Source organism: Coenobita brevimanus, chromosome 65 (assembly GCF_032717465.1).
Source record: "Coenobita brevimanus isolate Jiangsu-jjx chromosome 65, ASM3271746v2, whole genome shotgun sequence".
Lineage (NCBI taxonomy): Eukaryota > Metazoa > Arthropoda > Malacostraca > Decapoda > Coenobitidae > Coenobita > Coenobita brevimanus.
This window is the reverse complement of record NC_137018.1, coordinates 49,917,909-49,940,949: the sequence shown is the minus strand read 5'-3', so window position 1 is coordinate 49,940,949 and position 23,041 is coordinate 49,917,909. Positions and strand designations below refer to the sequence as shown.

Genomic DNA, 23,041 nt, shown 5'->3' with positions numbered 1-23,041 from the left:
TCTAAGCTCAAAAAATATCCACTTAATCTTCTGGCAGCCACACAGAAGTAACTGTAACAAAATATAATATCTAAAGTAACAGAAAAAAGTACATTTTAAAAATACAGTGCTTATATCCTTTGTTCTTCTCTTTCTACTGGATCAAGCATGAAAAAAATGAATGGAACCTTGAGGGGGAAACAGAGTTATGGGATGGAAAAATGAAAAGAAAAACAAGGAGGATGAGGGAAAGTGAGGGGAGAAAGGTAGAGATGGTAATGGGAAAGATACTGATAAACAAGAAGAGGAATGGAAAGATGGGAGACCAAGGGAATAGGAAGGAAGTAAATGATGGTGGGAGGGAGAAAGGAAAGGGGAAAAGAATTATAACGAAAAAAGACATGAAGATATACTGAAGGGTCACAAGGGAAAATACTAAAACTACGACAGGACAGCTGTGACTGTGAGAGAAAGGGGGTGGGCATCCAGACAGTAATAAAATAAAAATACATCAAACAATAACACATTAGCACCATCAATACAACATATACTTCAAAATTTCACAAATTTTCAGCCATAAAATTAACTCTCACAATTTAAGATGTAGCGATCATGATTTCAGATGACACTGTGTGTCTTGGTGGCTTGGCTGGTGGATGTGGCTGGCAGTGGGGGGTGGTGTGGGCATGGCTGAATCTTGGCAAAGGGTTGGAAGCTCGGAACCTCTGAGTCCTGGATTGTCTGTGGACTGAATAAATTCTTCTATATATGTAAAACCAGAACATGGTGAAGTGCAAATAGCAAGTTTACAGCAATTCTGTCCTTATCTCTGAACTTTAAGTGTATGCAACAATATATCCTGTTTCACACATGTTATTGTAATTACCACATCACATTGTGCCTCTAAAATGGTGCCATATGATAATCCACAGCTCACTCATGCAAGCACGAAAAAGGTCAAAATATTTATGACAAAATTAATGTACTTTTCTAATGATATTAGGGCATATCTGATGGTAACATACAATCAGTATGATCAAATTCAACTTACAACTTGGTAAAACGATAAGCATTACTGTAGTTTCCTTTTCCTTTATATACAGTTTGTCATTAAATTGCCTAAACCACAGACGTTACTGTAGTTTCCTTTTTTCTTTATATATAGTTAGTCCTCATTAAACTGCCTTTGTTTACACTGTTTTTATAGTATGCTATCTGTAAGAAAAACTGCCTAGTAAGTTTTACTGCAATCTATATACTGTAGCTGATTTGCCAGCTTCCCCCATTTACAATACCTATCTATCTATCTACTGCCAGACACCTTAATCCCATAAAGGGTGGCCACAAACAAATCGCCTACATGTCCCCCTGTCCCTCGCCTTTTCACTGCCCTCCTCCCAGCTCACACCCCCCTCTCTCATATACCTCTCCACTCCACCTCATCCTTGGCCTCCCCCTCCCTCTCCCCCCCTCCACCTCACTCACATACTCTCTCCTCATCAGTCTCTCACTCTCTATCCTCTCCACATGGCCAAAACATCTCAGTGTGTTTCTCCTAATGCTTCCTATCACATCCTAATCCACACCATAATGCTGCTTCACTTCCTCATTTGTTAGTCTGTCTCTCCATGTGAGACTACAGTAACTACAGCTACCACAAACTGACTTAGGACCTCCCCCCACAAGGTATTAAAAAACACAGAATTCATTGTACTGTATATCACAATGTTTGTTCATGAAATGCCATTCATTTATATGAAATGTTTCCCTTGTTTTTCAGGACTAGTTGGATGTGTTTTAGCATGTAATCACTTAGATCTCTAAAGTAATCTATGGACATTGCTTTGCACCAAACATTTGTCAGTTCAGTCTTGGGTGTCTTCTTCTCTGCCATGATTTTCTTCATCTTTGCCCAGAAGTTTTCTATCGGATTTTGATCCAGACTGTTGCCAGGCCAGATGAGGACCTCAATCTGATATGGAGCTGAATCGTGCTTGAAAATGTCGTACCCATGAATAGCAAAAAAAGTTTAACAAATGATCTTTCACAAATTGAATGTACCGGCCACCATTCATCATCAAGTTCTTAGGAAGAAAGCAGAGGCCTCCCCTTCTCATTGCACCTGAGAAACACTCCCATACCATTACTGATCGTGGGTGCTTAACAAACGGCACCGCGTAAGCAGGGTCATATTGACTACGGGAGGCAGGGTGACGAACCTTGACAGAAAGCACCTGGAACACTTGAAATGTGCTTTCATTGGAAAACATGACTTTTCTCCACTCATCCGATGTCCAGCATGCATACTTCTTGGCAAACTGAATGTGCTGCTTCTTCATGCAGTCAGTGAGAAGCAGTTTCTTGGCTGAGGTGTGGCTTGGCAAACCCAGCTCCTTCTGCAAGCGGTGTTGGATAGTTCGAATTGAGACATCTTGTAATAGCTGGGGATGCATTCTCTTCAATTCTGCTGCTGTCAGTCGAGGATTCTTGATTACTTCCCTCTTCAAAAGCATATCTGTACCTCTCGAAGTCGTCCTCTTGTTTCCACCACCATGCTTGTGCTCTGATACGACATTAGGTGGCAGGCGGCGCGCTGCAGCAAGACTCTTCATGACGGTTGACTTTGCGTATCCAGTACGTTCACAGACTGTGCTGATAGGGACATTATCCTGCCTCCATGCAATGATACGGACCCTCTCATCTCATGTGCAGTACTTTCAAGGCATGACAACTCAACTTTAGGAAAATAACAGGGCAAACAGTAATGCATACGAAAAAAGAGGGAGGCGCAAGCTCGCAGTGACGGGAACATATACTCCCACTCTCACTTCTGGGCAAGCACTGACATGCTGAGTGTTTCACCACTTCCTGCCAAACCAGAGGAGTTGCCAGTTACTTCTTGCCCAAAAAATTCACTTGGTAGAGATGGAAACACAAAGCAAAGACAGACAACTCTCCCATAGCAATTCTGTGTGTAGGTCCTAAGTCAATTTGCGATGGGTGTAGTGTAAAACCTCAATAGGTCAACCCTGCAGAAGGCAGAATTTCCGGAAGTCGAACTCTGACCAAGGTGTGACAGTGTTTATTCAAAGGGTTACAATTTAGTTTCTTATATTCCAAGTGCTACATTTTAGTTATTATATTCCAAGTATTAGTGATACATTTTAGTTCAAATGAATGTAAACTTAAGTAAATAGGTGCGGAACTTTACATAATTAAGTACCTCCTATCCTAGCCTAGCCTATGAAATGCACTAAATTGTTTTATTGTTTATTTTTATTGTTTTGTAAATGTTTCTTTAGTTTAGTGTTAATAAACAAGTAATCACATAAAATTTGCAATTATTGGGGGGTTAATATATATAGGTTTTTCAATTACACTACTTCTAGTTAGTCTGAAAATTCAGTATGTCGAACTACCCGAGTCCCACATACTTTGCCTTGTGAAGGGTTTACTGTATAAGCCAAAGGTAGTCATAGTTTAAAACATATTCCTTACCCAGTGCAGTACTTGTGCTCATGACAACTCGTGTGCTTCACAAACACTGCCACTCACCTCACACCCCCATTGCTGTGTTGGGCAGGGTGGAGGAGGACTGGCCTAGGGTGGTGGAATGTTCCCAGCCACTGATGCTTGTGGCCTCATTCAGGGCACCCACTTCATCATTTGTCATATCGAAGATTTCTGTCACACGCACCTTCAGGATTAGAAAATCAAAGTTAGAAATTATATTAGGCAGGGAAAATCAAGTTAGAAATTAATAAATGATAATGTAAAATATCAACATTACCTCTGTCAGCAATTTTCACCATTAGAAGAGAATAATCAAGGGTTACAAATAATAAATGACAGTGAATAATTTAATACTACCTCTATGCCATTTTCACCTTTACAGTATTTCTAAAGATGGATTTTATCATTCTGAAAATACTTTACTGCAAAGAAATATGCACAGTACATTCACCTAACATTAACATCCTTGAATCTGGGTGGCATCCTTTTTATCTTACTCTTGTTGCCACCAGACACTTTTATTCAACCCTAAGGCTACTCGTACTAAAGGGAATTATTAAAGCTAGATCATTTTATTCAACGTAAGGTATTAAGGCTATAATTAACCTCTCCAGTTCAGTCTCTCCTAAGCTGAATGTAACCATCAGGAGATGGCAAGAACAAAATATGAAAAGAAAAGAAGGCAACCCCAGACTCAATGGGTTAATATAGACACACATCTAGCTTACCCCCCTACCCCCCCAATTTACCAGTATCCTCTTCATGAGTTACTGGAGCTGGCTTTTGTCTTTTGGCAGCCTAGTTAGTCTGAAATAGTAGTAAATTTTACTGTGGAAAGGTTCAGCGTATAAATCAGTGTAAAATGTGAAAGGGTGCAATTGGAGAAGGGGAGCAGGGTTGATAACCTAAGTCACCCATCCCATTCTACATCTATACATTACCATATATGAAGAGACAATAGGTGACATAATACTCTGACTATCTTGGTGGGGGTTTGAAAGAGAGGAGTTTTATCAGCTCAACTGTTGACATCCTTGCTATGAGTCTGGCTACCACAGTTAATGGCTCAGGAGCAGTGGTTGGTGGTAATGTCAGACAGCCTCTCCTGAATGCAACAGTACCAGGACAGTTGAGATGTGGTGAAACAAAGGCTCACTGTGCCCTTCACTGCAATACTGACATCCCCCTTCCTTGTTAGTGTCTGGCAATTGATATCCCACTGTAACCCGGATAAAGACGGTGTAGGTATGTGAAAATATAGGCAAGAATTATCTTGTCAGTACTGACAGGCTGGTGTTGGGTGGCTGTGGCATACCAGGTGGCTGATGGCAAATCCAATGCCAAGCCATAACTCATGTTTGTGTCAAGAAGGAAGATATGCATGGCTCTTGGTTTTCGCCTTGGTGCATGCCAAGCTCATGGGAATGATTATCCTGACCTTAGACCTGTTGGCACCATACTTGGCAGCACAGTTAGGTTTTCATTCCCTCAAATGCCAACATGGCTAAGTATCCGACTGAGACAGATGTGTTTGCCTTGCTCTTGCAGGTCCTAGGCAAGGGAGGACATGGATTATATGGTGATGTTATCATCAGACTGAGCGTGAACAATTGTCTGTATGGCTGTCAGAATGTCTCTGTGTATGATGTGATGTGGGTGTGGTTGGTTATGAGCGTGTGGGAGGCCCCCTGAGAAAAAAGTTAAGTGTGTAATGTGTAAGTCCCATTTGGGAGAGTTTTAGTACAAATAACTGCTGCCCCGGCAGTGTTGCTGAGGAAGTCTACTGAACAATCGATGTCATTTGTCAGGACTCTGTCATGGGATATGCAGTGCATACTTTGAAGGGCTTCCTGGTGCAGCTTAGCTGTTGTAAATATTGCTTTGGAAATGATGGGGTTGTAAGTGCGCAGGTGGATGACTGGTGGTGCCCATGGTGAAGGGATGATATAGCTGAAGTGTGGGGTGTCCTCTCCCTTTTCAATGAGAAGCTCCTTGATACTAACACAGTTGAAATAACTCCTGCTGTACAATGTGTCCAGGTTCCTATACATGAAGCAGCCCAATGACACAGCACAGCAGTGACTGTTTCCACGGAAAGTGATGGCCTGGGTAAAAGTACCTTTTTAGCAACTATATGAGCTATGCATTGCTTGATGCAAATCCCTGAAGAGATTAATGGCGATTTTCTGCTGGAGGTTGTACAGTTTGATCAACATAAGGGCACCAAGTACAAGATGAAGTGCACTGTTTGTAATACCTCCAATCTAGCTAATAAGTGTGCTGGCTAGTGCTGGATCTCATGACTTTGGTCCTTGTAGCTGTCCTCTCCTGAGGGTTCCTTCCCTATACACTGAAGGACAGCTTCTTATCAAAACAGACACCTAGGTGCTGACAGAAAGGAACCCATTCAAGTTCTGTACCCTGAATGTAGAGTGGATGCTCTGAGTCTGCCTTTCTGTAAGTACAGTAATGGCTTTGGACTTCTGAACACTGATCTTCAGCCTCAACTCCATCATTCATGAATAAGTTCCCAAGTATACTGTGTATTGTGCTAATTATTTGGCCCTGTGGAAATAACTGCAATCAGCATAGCAAAGGATCTTCACTCGTTGTTGCAGGGGCAGGTTAAGAACGTTATCCATGAGGATGCTGTAGAAGGAAGGAAAGTAGGAATAATGAAGAATTAGCACCATGCCATAATATGGCCCTGTGAATGAAATAAAATGCATGGGAGAGTAGGCACTGGTCCTATGAATGATATAATGGGTAATAATGGAGTACCAGGAGAGAATGATAATCGGAAGAGAAGGAAGGACTCGTGTCATGAAAAGAGGTTGTGCATTTGTAATTATTATTTCAAACACAAAGATGCACATAAATATACACAGTGTAGAGGGAATGGAAATTGTGTTGAAAGAAGCCTGATTAAATTACATGCTCGTAGTGAAATCGATGCTGGGAAGTGTTGCTGATAAGAGTGAAGTGAAAGGACAATGTGGAGGTTTGCCAGATCATTACAAGCAAGTCTCTCATCTTGTAGATGCATTTTCTCACATATGAGCAGCCCAACCATAATGCTTTTGAGAAGCTTATATCTCAGTCCGATCGCTGTATGGTGTGCACCATTTGACAGCCAATTTCTTTAAGATTTGTTTTTGACAGGTTTCATCACACCCAGGCAGTGCATGTAGAATGCACCAAGTGCAGCATGATGAAAATCTTCAAAAAAGGGCCACAGGCCAGATAGTTTGTCGTAAAGGCATGAAACTCGGTAGATAGACAGCCATCAATATACTCTAGTCATCCTCAGGGTGCAAGGTGACATTTCAACGCTTTCGGATCAAAATGGCCTCACTCATACCTCGCCGACAAAGGTGTTTTACGCCGACAAAGGTGTTTTACTGGTATGATTGTGGTCTGCAAGATCAAGCTGAGAGGGGTGGTGTGGACCAAGAGAGACAGGAGCAGTCAGGAAGAAAGACTGAAAGTTGAGAAGCTGAGGATCAAAGAAATAGCAAATGAATACAGGGCCAAAGAAGAGGAGTTGGAATTTGTGAACTGGAATGAAATGGACCTAGACAGCTTGTGGAATGCATGTGGGGACTGCTTAGTTCGGAATGCTTAAGCAGTGTGTGGTGGGGCAAGAGTGACATCAAAGAAGAAAGGTACGGCATGGTGGGATGAAGAAATTAAGAATGTAGTGGAGGAAAAGAGGAGGGAAGTGGCTAGAGTGGATGCAGGACAGGAGTTCTGTTTAAATTAAGAATTGAATATATTGAGAGCAAGAAGCACGTAAGGAGACTAGTGAAGAGAAAAAAGAGGGAGGTAACTGATGATCTTGGCAGAAAAATGAATGCAAATTACTCTGAAAATAGAAAGTTATTCTGGACAGAGGTGCAGAAATGTAGAAGTGACAATGGAAAGAAATATGAAAGTGTGAAGGATGTAAATGGTAGATTATTAACCCATGGGGATGAAGTAAGGACCAGTTGGAAAGAATATTTTGAAAGTCTGATGAATGGGAATGGAGAGTGCAAAGCAACTGTTAACATGATTGGTTTTAGGGGTGTACACAGAAAGAATGCAGTGCCAGGAAATGTGACACTTGCAGAGGTAAAGAGCGCTGTGAAGCGGCTGAAAAATGGGAAAGCAGCTAGGGCTGATAAGGTGTATGCAGAGATGATTAAGTGTAGTGGAGAGAGCGGAATGAAGTGCTTCTTGTAGATATGTGACATGGACAAGTGAAACTTTGCCAGATTTTGATTATATTTTAGACTAAAATTGTGTTTAGGTTGATTTATAAACTGATTTTAGCCTGAGATTAATGTGTTTTTGCCACAGGTGGGGTGAACATTGTCACCTTGGGGTACAGTTTACTAAGCTTGATTTTTTCCAAACACGTATTTGATGATTTTCAGATTTTCTTTGTTGGTTTTAGTGAGTTACTTACAGGTGTTAAGCTTAATTTAGCTTCTTTTACAGCTGCTAGGCCAGTTAGATTGGCTTTAAACTTGTTTTTGGGCTCATTTGAGTGGATTTTGGACGTGGTTGAGGGAGAAACCCAAGGCTGAAAAACACATCCCACTACTTTACATGTTAAATCTACCCTGATATACGATACCATGCCTAACGATAGATTTTTACCTAACCAATTGCATCATTAAACTGGGGTATACCTGTACTGTGATACCAACTCAAAAGTATGGAGGTGAAGCTTGGACCTCGTTGGAAGGACACAAGTCAAGAGTGAGAGCAGTGGAAATGAGTTATTTAAGAGGAGTATGTGGAGTTGCAAGGAGAGACAGACTGACAAATGAGGAAGTGAAGGAGTGTTGTGGTGTGGATGTGAATGTGATGTAAAGCATTAGGAGAAATACACTGAGGTGGTTTGGCCATGTGGAAAGGATGGAGAGTGAGACTAACGAGGAGAGTGCATATGAATGAGGTGGAGAGGGGGAGAGGAAGGAGAAGGTCAAGGGTGAGATGGAGGGATGGAGTGGAGGGTAATATGAGAGAGGGAGGGCATGAGCTGGGAACAGGGCAGTGAAATGGCAGAAGACCAGGTGATATGGAGGCGACTTGTTTGTGGCCAACCCTTATGGGACTTAGGCATCTGGCAATAGATACAGATATATGTAATCACAGCTGGCCAATCTTCCTTTATCCTACAGACAACTCCTCTTGTGTATCCCAGAGGAAATGCACATCCAAGAAGGACTGCAGTTCACTTGGCCATATTATGACATGGGCATCACTTATTTCCACATAAAGCAAAAGTACCCGCCAATCCCTTGTTACCCCATTTGGAACACTGGAAGGGCCACTGAGGCAGAAAAAAAACTTCTTACCCCTTTCTATCACTTTCCTGTCTTCTCTCCCATCACTATTTCTTACGGTTTCCCTTCCTCCCCTCTCTCCCTAATTACCCCATTACCCCCACTGATTATTTTCCCCATTGGCTCCCCCTGAGTATTTCCCTCCATTCTTGACTTTAACTCTCCTACCCACCTGGTTCTGGTCATCAAGGTAGTAGTAGGCCATCAGTGCTTCTTGGGAAGTTGTCACATCCAGAATCCTGTCAAACGCATCATCACTCATTGTCACTGAGTTGCCATCAATCAGCGGCTCAAGCTCCATCATGTTCAAGTTCTCCACTTCAGTTACAGATGTACGGCGTGACACTGCCCGTGAGACTGCCCTGGATGCCACACGAGAGCCGACACGCGACCCCAAACGAGAGCCAGCGCGGGATACGGAGCGAGAGGCACACTGCAGGGCAAGCTCGGTGAGGGCTCTGGACTCGAGAAGCATGGCGTCTCTGTGGGTGTCTGGGATGCTGCCACCGCCATCCCTGATAGTGGGGAGAAAAGAGGGGAAGGGAGGCTAGACAGGCAATTTTATAGTCTTAAGGGTCAAATTAAAAAATACAGTATCTGTGCCTCTTCTTTAGTTATTTACTCTGCTCATTACATCTGAGTACCATCTGAATGTTATTCAAGCAAACTAAGTCAATATTAAAAGGACAAACAACATGTAAGAGACTGTTCTATCTATCTATCTATCTATTGCCAGACGCCTCAATCCCGTTTGGGGTGGCCACAAACAAATCGCCTCCAAGTCGCCCTGTCCCCCGCCATTTCACTGCCCCGCTCCCAACTCACACCCCCCTCTCTCATATACCTCTCCACCCCATCCCTCCATCTCATCCTCGGCCTCCCCCTCCCTCTTCCCCCCTCCACCTCACTCACATACACTCTCTTCGTCAGTCTTTCACCCTCCATCCTCTCCACATGGCCAAACCACCTCAGTGTGTTTCTCATAATGCTTCCTATCACATCCACATCCACACCACAACGCTCCTTTATATCCTCATTCGTCAGCCTGTCTCTCCACGTGACTCCACAGACTCCTCTTAAATAACTCATTTCCACTGCTCTCACTCTTGACTTGTGTCCTTCCAACAATGTCCAAGCTTCACTTCCGTACGTTAGAGTTGGTATCACAATACTGTCATGTAGTAACTTTTTCACTTCCATGCTCACTTCCCTGTTTCTTATCACTGCTTTCAAGGAACCAGCAACCTTTCTTCCCTGCTGTACCCTTTCAAGCACTTCACCCTCCAAATCTCCATCCTTACTCATCACACTACCCAAATACTTAAACGTACTCACATTTTCCAATTCCTCACCATCTAACCTCGCTGTACATTCACTAACTTCACCTCTCTCAAAGACCATCACTTTACTCTTCCCTACATTCACCTTTAGGTTCCGTTTCTTACACACTCTCTCAAACTCATCCACCAAGCCTTGCAGCTCCCCTTCGTCTTCACTCAACAACACAGTATCATCTGCAAACAACAGTACAGGGAGTTTCCAAACACCCTCTCTCACCAGGGCCACTCCAACATCCACTACCCTACCTTGTACCTCTTTTATTACCCCATCCATGTACAGATTGAACAACCATGGAGACATGACACATCCCTGTTTCAACCCAACTTTCAAGGAGAAAAATTCACTTAGTTCACCATCTACACGCACTGCAGCCTTCGCACCATCGTACATACTCTTCACAGCATTCAACAACTTCCCATCTACTCCATATATTCTTAACACTTTCCACAATCCTTGTCTATCCACCCTGTCATATGCTTTCTCCAAATCCATGAAAGCCGCATACAACTTCTTTCCCTTCTCTAGAAACTTTTCCACTAAAGATCTAAGAATGAATATCTGATCTACACAACCTCTTCCCTTCCTAAAGCCTCCCTGTTCTTCTCCAACTAATTTCTCTGTTCTTTCTCTAACTCTGTCTATAAGTATCCTACCATACATTTTTCCTATTATACTAAGAAGACAAATGCCCCTATGATTACCACACACTTCTTTTTCCCCTTTTCCTTTGTACAAGGGAATAATTATACCTGACTTCCAATCCTCCGGGACTCTACCTTCCTCCCAGGCCAATCTGCACATCTTCCACATCCATTCTACTACTATCTCTCCCCCATGCTTCAGCATTTCACCACACACTCCATCAATTCCTGGGGCTTTCCCCGATTTAACTTTCTTCATTGCTTCCACAACTTCTATCCTACTGATTTCTTCCTGTCTTCTCACCTCCCTCCTCCTCCCAGCCATTCCCCAGCCACTTATACTCGCATTACTTCCATCCTCTACGTTCAACAATTCCTTAAAGTGTTCTCTCCATCTGCTCACTACTAAAGAACTGCTATAAAGTATCTTATGCAACTCAGAATATGGCCCTATATGTAAAGTGGAGGGAATGGAAGAAGCTGTTTTGGAAGGCAGTAAAAAATATGAGAGGATGATCTCTTGAAAGGGAAGGTAGTAAAAAAGCGAAAGTCCAAAATGGCCCTTCCTGGTAAATGTGGAGTGGGGAGGGGGGTTACACAGACTGGTTAAGGGAATGCTTGACACCTACACAGAAGTGATGACTATACCTCATACCAATTAATCTGGCCAGGCATGTATGGCAACACTGTTCCTGCCGAGATTCTGATTGGCTGGAGGTTTTTGTTCGATTTCATATACTCTCTTTATTATCAGATGTGATACTGAGTTTGTCGACAGTACAATCGTAAAAAGCAATACGAAATCCGATATATACTTAACAACAATGAAATTTTCGTAGGAAGATAGAGATATGAGTCAACAAAGTATTATAACAGTCCAAGTCATGGTCAGCATTCGAACAATTCCTTTAAATCTCCGACACTTCGTAATATAACAGAAAATTAAGGAAACCTACTTAATCTAAGCGTTGGTATAACACACATTTAAATTTTATGATCAGTCCGCACCCTTAAATCGTGCCACAACTCTGAATAATTAAAAATTCTAATGAAACGATGAGTTCTGCGGGAAGGGAGGCTTGAAAAAACTACAAAAATCAAAGAAGGCTAAAGGAAAACTATTTCATTATTTCTCCTCTATTATCACAGTACGGACTGATCATAAAATTTAAATGTGTTATACCAAAGCTTAGATTAAGCAGGTTTCCTTAATTTTCTGTTATATTACGAAGTGTTGGAGATTTTATGGAATTGTTCAAATGCTGACCTTGACTTGGACTGTTATAATACTTTGTTGACTCATATCTCTATCTTCCTATGAAAATTTCATTGTTGTTAAGTATATATCGGATTTCATATTGCTTTTTACGATTGTACTGTCAACAAACTCAGTATCACATCTGATAATAAAGAGAGTATCGGTTTAAGCAACAATGAAATCGAACAAACACCTCCAGCCAATCAGAATCTTGGCAGGAACAGTGTTGCCATACATGCCTGGCCAGATTAATTGGTATGAGGTATAGTACTCTATATGATAACAAGGTTACATATAAGAATCCTCCCTTTATCCTGCACTATACACAGATCCCATTCTTACAATTTCTAACCTTATTACAATACTGTATGTTAAATGTGGTATCATAATAATAGTCATAATTCCTGACAACATAATCTGCACTTCATAAAATGCTACTCTCAGTGTGCTCTCTTCAAATGACAATCTAAAACACAACACAATCTACATCTCATCAAACTTTAGTGCCACTGAGCTGTTTTTATTATCATTCCCAATACAGTCTATACATCTCATCAACTTATAATGTCACTGTACTATCATTATTTAAACCATTATTATTCTTGGGGGTGGGGCAAATAACACTCACACAGTGTCCAGGTCAAGGGTAAAGTCGAAGTTCTGTCGGTTCTGAATGTGCTGCATCTCCACCTCCCCTGTAGACCAGAAGAGAAGGTTAATCTTGTAAATCAGCTCAGTATTTAAAAATAATTCTTCCTTTGTTACCTGTAAATACTAGGAAGATAAAAACAGGATAAATGTAGTGCTAAATAATTACAGGGTGTTTGTGTAAAAAGGAAAAAATATGGTTTCAAACCAATATCTTACTCTACCTTTATGCAGGAAAAGGATCAAGATAATGACAGTGTATTAATAATAGTTTAACCCCTTCACTAATAGGAGTCTCTTTATTTCCTTCAGCAAGACAATGTCTTTTATATTCCATTTTGCTAGAATACCAAAAGGAGATATCTTCTAATAAAAAGTTTAGAAATAAGCTCCAGTAACCCTTTCAGTACAATAACTTTGTTATTTTATTTTTGCGATCAGCAAATAAGTTCCTTTAGTTCGAGAAACACCTGTTTAAGTGAAGAGAGTTAAGCTAGAAAGAGCTTTCTAGTGGCAACAAATATAAAACAAAATGTTATCAAAGTGAAAGGGCTGTTCAAAAAATATTCAGGCTCCCTAATACATGGTTTCACCTTTAAAAATTTAATAAGTAATGAGTAAATATATTTCATATTACAGTACAGTAAATGGTTTACTATGGCATGTGCCACAAAGAGACTGAATGCTGAACAAAAAATATGGATTGGATGGACAAATCACATGGCAGTAGAAATGAAATGGCCTGAGCGTTAAATAAATGCAGTAAACAATATCTCACTAAAGCAGTGGAAATTGCAACCATCAAGGAAAAATCACCAAAAATCTGATACTATAATGCAAGTATGAGAGATTACCTTATTACTATAAAATCCACTTAAAAAAAAAAAAAAAAAAAAAAAAAAAAAAAAAACTCAATTGTCCTAATCCAATTTTCCACAAATATTTAAGCAAACACAGTACAGCAAAGGTAATGGGAAAGCAAGATGAATTCACTGTAAATCTGTGCCTGTTATGGTAACTCCTGAGGCTATGGAAGAAGAAGAGAAAAAAAGCATTAAGCAAAACATTTAATACCTTAGCTCACCTTAGTGTCAAATCATTCTTATTAGAGGAAACTCTGTTAAGTGAATTTAAACAGTCATCAAGAAAGGTACATACCAACAGATCTACATGCCAAACTGAAGAGAGGCCTAAGTCACATCAAAACTGTTGACAATTTCAGATGGGACAGGTCATCCCTTTGAAATCACTAAAAAACAACAAGACAATTAAATATCTTTAATGTAACAAAATTTACAGAACTTTATACAGTATTGTACTTAGTATTAACAACCTATCCTGGTTGGGGGGGGGGGGGAAGTAACAACATAATACTGTGCTGTAAGAGAGTGTATGGTTTAACACAGAGGTATCATCACCCAGAATGCTGATGCTGGGCCTGAGCAATGTAACCCTGTTCTGTACCTATCCATATCTTTGGCCATTGCGAGTAATCTTTCATGAAGTCTTTGCCTTGTTACCAAAGTTAAAGAATGGCAAGACTAATGATTCATTTTTTCCTTTCTTTTTTTTAAATGAAAAAATACATCTGGCAAAACCTAAAAGCAGTTTTCATATATAATGTCACTATTACTTAATTCAAGAGATGCCAAACATAAGATGAGATTCCTGACAGGAAACCACTGTGTTCGAGGGCTTAATTGGGAGGCTGCGGGAGGCTGTGCAGATCTGAATTAAGCCATCAAAAGAATATAACTGAACTATACAACCATGGAACACTGGCTCTGGTAATATTATCAATATCAGTTATGACAAAACTGACTAGCGCACTATTTCACAACCGCAGACTAGGTTGACAATTAAAAGAAGGCCTTAAAATTACGACAATACGTACAAATTACCTGAATATATAGTGGAGATTCTAAGTACAGTGAGACCTTATTAAGGACTAATTTAGGGAAAAGGCGACTAGTGTATCTGACAAGTGTGATATATACAGTAAGATGTCTGATAGGGACCCACTATGCTGGACCTAGGGTGGTATACTGCATATGAAAAATGATCCAGTAGGTTACCCCAAAAAGGACATATAAGACATCAATTAATAATACTGTATGGGTCTGGCCTGTTCCATGATATATAATACATCAATAAGCAATAAAAAACTAATGCTGAACTTCATTTCAACTACTAATAATGATAATCCATCCATCCATCCATCATCCAATCCTACGTTGCCCCACGAGGAGCATAGGAGCCTGGGGCTAGGCAGTTGGTCCTGACATTTAAGATGAGAGTGAATAATAATGAAAAGAAGATGAAATGTCCAGTAGGTCGCAAGAAGTGCTCCCTGTACAGCACCTTGGTTCAGTGTAATGTATAACACAAGTTGTCCAGTAGGGTCAAGGGGTCTGTTATATCCAAAGTCAAGTATAAATAGGTCTGGTAAAGTGAGGATTTACTGTACTGATGAACTGCTTAAAATATTTTACAATACTTTATTCCATCCATCATCCAATCCTATGTTATCCCACAAGGAACGTAGAAGCCTGTGGCTAGGCAAGTTGGTCCTGACATTTAAGATGAGAGTGCTAGCCTCACTCATCCCCGAGTGGCATTACAGTCCAAAATCATAAAATATAACACAATACAATGCAATATACAATGCATTTTTAATCCTCTGCCTCCAGGATTTCTTAACTCATCTGTGGTTAGCTTAAAGAAAATACCTACAAGATTCAGTGGCAACAATATCATTATCCCCCTCAACCAAAGCGCACTGCTCTTTGCTTCATTCTTAATGCTACCAGACAATTTCACTGAGCTTACCAGATATTATAAAAGGGGTCAGTGAAGGCTATTTTCACTCCAATTCAAGGTCTACCCTAGGCTGAATAAAACTGTCTGAACGTAGCAAGAATATTATCAGAATTACATCCATGGGATTAAGTGGTTATGTTTCACCAGAACTAGGCTGATGCTGAATGGCGACACATTCATATTATATTCAGCAATGGCTGGGACAGAATGTATGAAAAACACCAAGTGTGGAGAAGGGACCTGTTTTAAGTGAAGTGTCACCTGCTCAGCGAATGTCAATTAAAACGGTCCTTTCTCTGCATTTGGCATTTTTCCTACAGTGACACCTTCACATGGAATCAGTGATATAACCAAGTGGTTCTACTCCCCGTTTACACAAATGTTCAACTTCCTCCCTATCCTCTAAAAAGAAGGAAGAAGGTGAACTGCAGAAGCACAATTTCATCCTACAGTCCACCAGGTAAGCTTCAAGCCACAACAATAACAAGAGCAACAGAATTAGAATACTGTATGTAAAATTTCTACAGCTTCATTGTGTCTTAACTTCACACGGCTGCAGATTACATTTCTAATCCATCTACTTACACTTTTGACTTACTGCAGTTCTTTGTCACAAACCTTCACGTATTTCCTTACCCCCTTTAGTACACTGATAGTTACTATCACAGTTTTACTGAGCTGACTCAAGAGACATCAGAGTGAAGAGGTTAAAAGTTTTGTTCTTTTTAATAGGTCTTTTTCCCTCTCCTTTCATAAGCTGTCTCCTCATATTATACTGCTTAGTTTCTTTCATTTCAATACTGTATTACAATAGTCCAAAGAATGCTCTCTAACTCACTCTTCCAGTTTCTAATTAACAACTGGAGCCTAATTTTTTTCCCCATCCTAATTTTCTTCATTCAAATATTTCTCTCTTAATGCTCTTCTCTTCTTCACATGTTTCATATCATTTGCAAAATTACATTCTCTCTTTAACTCAATACCTCCAAGGCACTTCCATCCTCTTATTCCATGTTTCCTTCTCAATATTTTTCTTGCAACTGTCCTCACTTCCCTGTCTTGGTTTAAAATTCTTTAGTCCTACTCTCTTTCCAGTCAATATTCTTCTTCCTTCCTTCATTTTCAACTCACTTTTTCCCAAGCCTTCCTCGTTTCTGCTTAATTTCTCTCAGTCCAGCTATTCCTCCATTCTTTAGTCTTCTACCCTCTTCCAGCATCCACTCATTTCTTCCAAAACATTTTATGGTCTGACTGTCCTCTTTCCTTTCTACCCTCTTCCAGCATCCACTCATTTCTTCCAAAACATTTTATGGTCTGACTGTCCTCTTTCCTTTCTGTCACCTGTATTCTCTTTATTCTTTGCTTTGTTTCATCTTGCCCAAACCTAGCCACTAGCTCACCAAATTCTCCCACATGTACTTTTTTCTCTCCTGCTAATATTTCATCAGTCAAATTTTTCCTCTTCACTCCTGTACTTGGTCTCTTCCTGGTCTCTCTCCTTAAATTCATCCTGTGATATTCTCTAATAGCTCCTTCCTCCTTCCTTCTCCTTTTGATACATCTTGCTATTCCATCAGTCAAATCATTCCTCTTCATTCCTCCATTCCCTCTCTTTCTAGTCCCTCTCCTCACAGTCACCCTCTCATACTCTCTTATCTCTCCTTGCTCCTTCCTCCTCCATTTGGTATGTCTTGCCACGCTCAGCCTTCTACCCTTCCACTGGTTGATGGCCTCCATTACGATGATCAGTGTCCAGGCCGTTTTGCAGAGAGTTGGGAGGTCTGGGGTGGGTGGATGCAGGCTTGTTAGTTCAGTGGGAGTGACAATATCCAAATCTCAAGCAGGAACTACGATGATGGGTATAAAACACGCGGTACAGCAACGCAATATATAAATATGCATAAAGCAACTACAGCATAAAGAATACAATTTCCTATACAAGACAAAGTATAAAAAAAAGTCTGGGAATGTATGATATTCAAATCTCAAGCAGGAACTACGATGACGGGCATAAAATACGTGGTACAGCATCGAAATACATAATTATGCACAAAGCAACTACATCATAAAGAATACAATTTTCTATAAGAGACAAAGTATAAAAAAAAGTCTGGGAATGTATGATATTCAAATCTCAAGCAGGAACTACGATGATGGGCTTAAATTACGTGGTACAGAAAAGTAATACACAATTATGCATAAAGCAACTACATCAGAAAGAATACAATTTTCTATACAAGACAAAGTATAAAAAAAAGTATGGGAATGTACTATGCAAGAAAACTATTTCAGACACAGTAGCCGCATTTATGAAAAGCGATGACAGTACACAATAATCATGCTACACAAAAACACACATAGATGCACACAATACTCCACATCTGAGGTTGAAAATAGATGGAAGCTCTACTAAAATTAAATCAAACTTGGAAAAAAAAAATTATACACTGTGCTGACATTTTCCAGTAAATATATGCAGTGAAAGATTTTAGAGATCTTAGTATGTATATTGTTTGCAGAAGTGGTTAAAATTATTTGTTAAACTACCAGTGGTCTCCATAGCCCAAAACTGACTATTATGTCTCAGATGCAATGAAATATACTTAAGTAGCAATAAATTGTGAAAAAACAGAACATACAGTATTCTGGTATACTCTTAAATTTATATATTACACTCACATCGAAACTTCAGTTTACACACATAAACTGGCTGTACTAGGAGTAATGACATGTGAGAACTTGCTCGTACGAAGTTGATCCCATTTATTGAGCTGTGCACAAACCATGGTTGCAAATATTTTGGCTATACAATATTTTTGTATGAAAATGACTAAATATTTAGTTGAAGAAATATGGTAACCTTAACCACTTCACTACCAGACATCCCTTTTTATCCATTCATCCATCATTCAATTCTTTATTGCCCTATCAACAGCATGGGTTAAGCTGAATAAAACAGCTTGAAAGCATCTATAAAAAAAGAATAATAAACACATAATTATATATACAGTAGGCTCGCACAAAGCGCATCATCACAGTGTGCAATTCGCATTGTGCATGAGTGACCTAAAATCATAACCAAAAACCTTGAATGTGCGAGTTTATCTCACAGAATGCGAGGTAGAGGCAAGGAGTGGCTGAAAAATGCCATTTTATATTAGTACGCGACCACCCCTCACACAACGCATCATATGTCGTAATGTTGATGCACAGGAATTCCCGGGCATTCTACTGCGCAGCTTGAGGTACAAGGCAGTGGGCGCGCCATAACAGTCCTGGCTCGTGCACAGTGTGGATCCGTTCTCTATAGCTAACCTGTCGTGTACAACGTGTGGTGTTTTTTTTGCTGCTCCATCCTGGCCTGTACTTCGCCGCACCATGGCTCCAACCCCAAGAGTTAAGAAACTTCTGACGCACGCCACCAAGTTAGAGATCATCAAGAAGAAGGAGGAGGGTCAAGGAAACACTGCCATTGGGAAAGCCCTGGGATTGGCTGAATCAACAGTGAGAACAGTGTGGAAGAACCGTGATGCCATAAGGGCTCTAGTGAAGACATATGGTGCCTCTGACCTAGACAGCCGTTTGCGGGTGGGAAATCGTGCGGTGATACTAATGGAGAGGTATCTTGCCACCTTCATAATGAGGAGGGAGAAGGAAGGTTCCATTGAATGGAAGATTTATTCAGAACCAAGCCCAGCTCTTTTACAAGGCAGCATCTCGCAAGTTAAATGTGGACAAACCTTTCAAGGCATTGGTTGGATGGCTGGACCATTTTCTCAAGCACAAGGAACTCTATCACGTCAAAGTGTCTGGTGAACGTGCCTCTGCCGACGAGCTGGCCGCGAGAGACTATCCTGCGATATTTAAAGCGATTCTTGAAGAGGGACAGTACACCAAGGACCAGATCTACAATGTCGATGAAATGTCATTATACCACAAGGCCATGCCCAAATCAACTTACATTGTTAAAAGACAGAAACAAGCCCCTGGTCGCAAGCTCCAGAAGTGTAAGATGACGGTAATGTTCGTTGTAAACCTGTCTGGAAGCCACAAGATGAGGCCAGTTGTTGTACACACAGTTTCACACCCAAGGTGCTACAAAAACCTCACGAACATGGACGTAAGTGGCGTGTACTGGTGCAAGTCTGCAAATGGTTGGATGACCGGGAACATTATGGCAGACTAGTTAACGAGGCGCTGCATCCTCAATGCCAGGGGCAAGTGTTGGGAACTGGGCATTCCATTTTAGATGCTCCTTGTGCTTGACAATGCACCAAGTCACCCTCAATACCTAGAAGATCTGCACATGGATTGTCGTGTTGTGTTTCTGCCATCCCGCACGACATCATTAGTGCAGCCACTGGATCAAGAACTGATCGCCACTGTGAAGCACGTCTACCATAAGCAAGTGTACGACTACCTACGCAGGAAGACCTACACACAAGAGGAGCTTCATGCCCTACAAGAAGATCACGACGAAGACCTCGACGAGTCACCTGCTCCCGTTCCATCTCCAACAGCAGCTGTATCCCGACCCACCACAGGTGCCATGACTGTTGAGGCATTTTGGAGTCATTTTACAGTGAAGGATGCAGTTGAATTTCTCCTACAAGCCTGGCACCACATTTCACCTGCAACGGTGAACCATGCGTGGCGAATGCTCGTGCCTCACTTATGCACGACCCAGGAGACGGCCATTCAACCACTGGCCGAGGCTGAGGCAGCAACACTGACAGCAGCACAAGCTGTACCAAGTTTCGAGGACATTACATTGGAAGACATACGAGAAGTGCACACTGCTAATGAGGAACAGCCTCCAGTGAAAAGTGTTGCAATGGACAGATGAGGCTGACGCAGAGCCCGACGCCAGGCAGAGTCAAGTTGAGCAGCCTAGTGTGATGGAGGGCAGGACTGAGCTGTGTATGTCAAGAATAAGTAAGATCCTTGCTGCCGTGGACAAGCTCAAGGAAGAGGTAAAGGAACAAGAAGTGAGCAGCCTAAGAACAGAGGAAGTTCTGGTTGGTATCAACAAACTCCTCCGTTTCTACACAGATGGGCACAGGCAAGAAATAAACAGAAGAAGACAGACGCTCATACCAAGTTACACACAGCGGGCTCAAGTTAGTGAAACTGAGGAACCAGCTACATCATCTGCTCCTGTTCCTGTTCAGGATGAAGAGGATACAATGTCAGAAGTGTCAGCATTGGACTTTATGGCCAAAGTGAGTGACTTTGAGGCTCACGGGGAAGGTGCTCGAGGAGTCTGTGGAGGGAAGTGTTGGTGCTGTGGGAGATGCGGCGCTGTAAGTGTTGCCGTGCTTCGGAACCCCTGTTTTTTAAGTCCATCAGGCCTGTTGTCTATTGCTGTTAAGGTGACTACCCATATTTTTGTTATTATAGCTATATCTGTAGTGCAATGTCTGAAAAATATGACCTTTATTATGTCTCTAAGGGAAAAAAAATGCCCAGCTATGAGGGGGTACCGTCCATATGTAAATTTTCCCATAAGATTATGTATTCACAGTGCGCGAGGTCGTGGACCGCCCAATCTCTTGTGCACTGTGCGAGCCTGCTGTATATAAAATGTCACTGCATAGAAGTTAAATGACACTCTAAGCACCTTCATCATAGGATGCCCTTTCTAAACTGAATAAAATTGTCTGGCAACAGTGCAAAAAGAAGAACATGTCATCACTCTGAAGAGAAGAACGCTGCAAAACTTTTACATCCTTTTCCAAAGTTTCTTAATGCCAGCACCTTTCCACTCATGTACATGGGTGGTAACCATACAACCAAACTATGGCACCTGGGGGTTTAGTGGGTAGTTAAGGCCTTCCAATCAGATTAAGCAGGTGCAGATTTACATCCAAGGGATGGTTGGGGTTTATTGCTCATGTAATACCACTCAGGGATGAGTGATGCTGGTCACTCTCATCTTAAATGTCAGAACCAACTTGCCTAGCCCCGGGCTCCTACGCTCCTCATGGGGTAACACTTGATTAGAAATGAATAAACATATACGGCATGCCTGTAGGCATCAGCCTTGGTCATCCAATGGTGGCTCAACACACTGCTTGATCTCTGGCACTATCCAGGTTGAGTGCCTATTGTCACACTCCATGACCTCGTCCCAGGACTTTTTCAGTGTGCCTCTTACAACCCTACCCACGACTTTCACACTTCTCGCTTTCTGCACCTGGCTGTCATCCTCCATCCTCTCCATAAGTGCAAACCTGTCTTCCCCTCCTCATCACAATTTGCTTACATTAAACTGTTATACATTAGTTTCCTGTTATGGCCACTGATTTTTGCAAAACATGAAAAAAGCTTTACAGTACATGTTGATATATTAACCCTTCAATGCACAAAGAATATTTGTCACCAAAACAAGATTGCTTAAAATATAACAGTTATCGCTATGAACAAGGAAAATTCATATATGATCAGTATCAGCGACAATGACATAAAAGACATTATCATCCTACAGGTTTTACTGGATGATGTTTCTAACCCTTTCATTCCAAAAGGGCTCCTCTGGGTTGAATATAATTATCTGGCATTAGCCAAATAAAAGAAGGACAATTCTTTCAAACCTCAACATATGCAAAAGAGGAACTGTATCAATAAAATTATAACTTGAAATGCCAAACCCAATTCGCATGAAAACAAGACTAAAATTACTAATCAATACTCACTGATACACACGTTAAGACTCAATCAGATTTTAAATGCCACAGAATTATTAGAAGACTTCTCAACCAATATCACATCAGAATCCAGTTAACATCCACATCAAAAAAGAACACATAATGCCTACAGTAGACTAAAAGCCCACTGTATTATTTACAATGTACACAACAATCAGTGTCAAAACACAAAAACACCCCAGTACAACTAGACAAAGACAAACTGAAAAGCAGCAAAACATACTGTCCTATATTATGCCGAGTGAGGTCCAGGGGTCCAAGGTAATTACCATAAAATCCAGTACCTCATACCGATGGGATCATGAAAACTCACAAACTCTTTCAGTCGTTTATATTCATATTCTATTCTTGGCATCTTCATATTTGAAACAGGGATGTGTCATGTCTCCATGGTTGTTCAATCTGTACATGGATGGGGTAATAAAAGAGGTACAAGGTAGGGTAGTGGATGTTGGAGTGGCCCTGGTGAGAGAGGATAGTGTTTGGAAACTCCCTGTACTGTTGTTTGCAGATGATACTGTGTTGTTGAGTGAAGATGAAGGGGAGCTGCAAGGCTTGGTGGATGAGTTTGAGAGAGTGTGTAAGAAACGGAACCTAAAGGTGAATGTAGGGAAGAGTAAAGTGATGGTCTTTGAGAGAGGTGAAGTTTGTGAATGTACAGCGAGGTTGGATGGTGAGGAATTGGAAAATGTGAGTACTGGTACGTTTAAGTACCATACTTGGGTAGTGTGATGAGTAAGGATGGAGGTTTGGAGGGTGAAGTGCTTGAAAGGGTACAGCAGGGAAGAAAGGTTGCTG

General features: G+C 41.1%; 1 protein-coding gene across 1 annotated transcript in view; it reads right to left on the bottom strand.

Moving 5' to 3' along the window:
• Positions 1–668: 668 nt before the first annotated feature.
• Positions 669–23,041, bottom strand: part of LOC145404837 (patatin-like phospholipase domain-containing protein 2) — an 80,395-nt gene continuing 58,022 nt past the window's right edge. The window contains exons 10-13 of the mRNA XM_080276335.1: positions 12,697–12,763; positions 9,001–9,343; positions 3,535–3,676; positions 669–727 (exon numbers count right to left, since the gene is read on the bottom strand). Of these exons, the coding sequence (XP_080132461.1) occupies positions 3,536–3,676; positions 9,001–9,343; positions 12,697–12,763 (551 nt within the window). The 3' untranslated portion in view covers positions 669–727; position 3,535. The remainder of the gene's footprint in view (positions 728–3,534; positions 3,677–9,000; positions 9,344–12,696; positions 12,764–23,041) is intronic.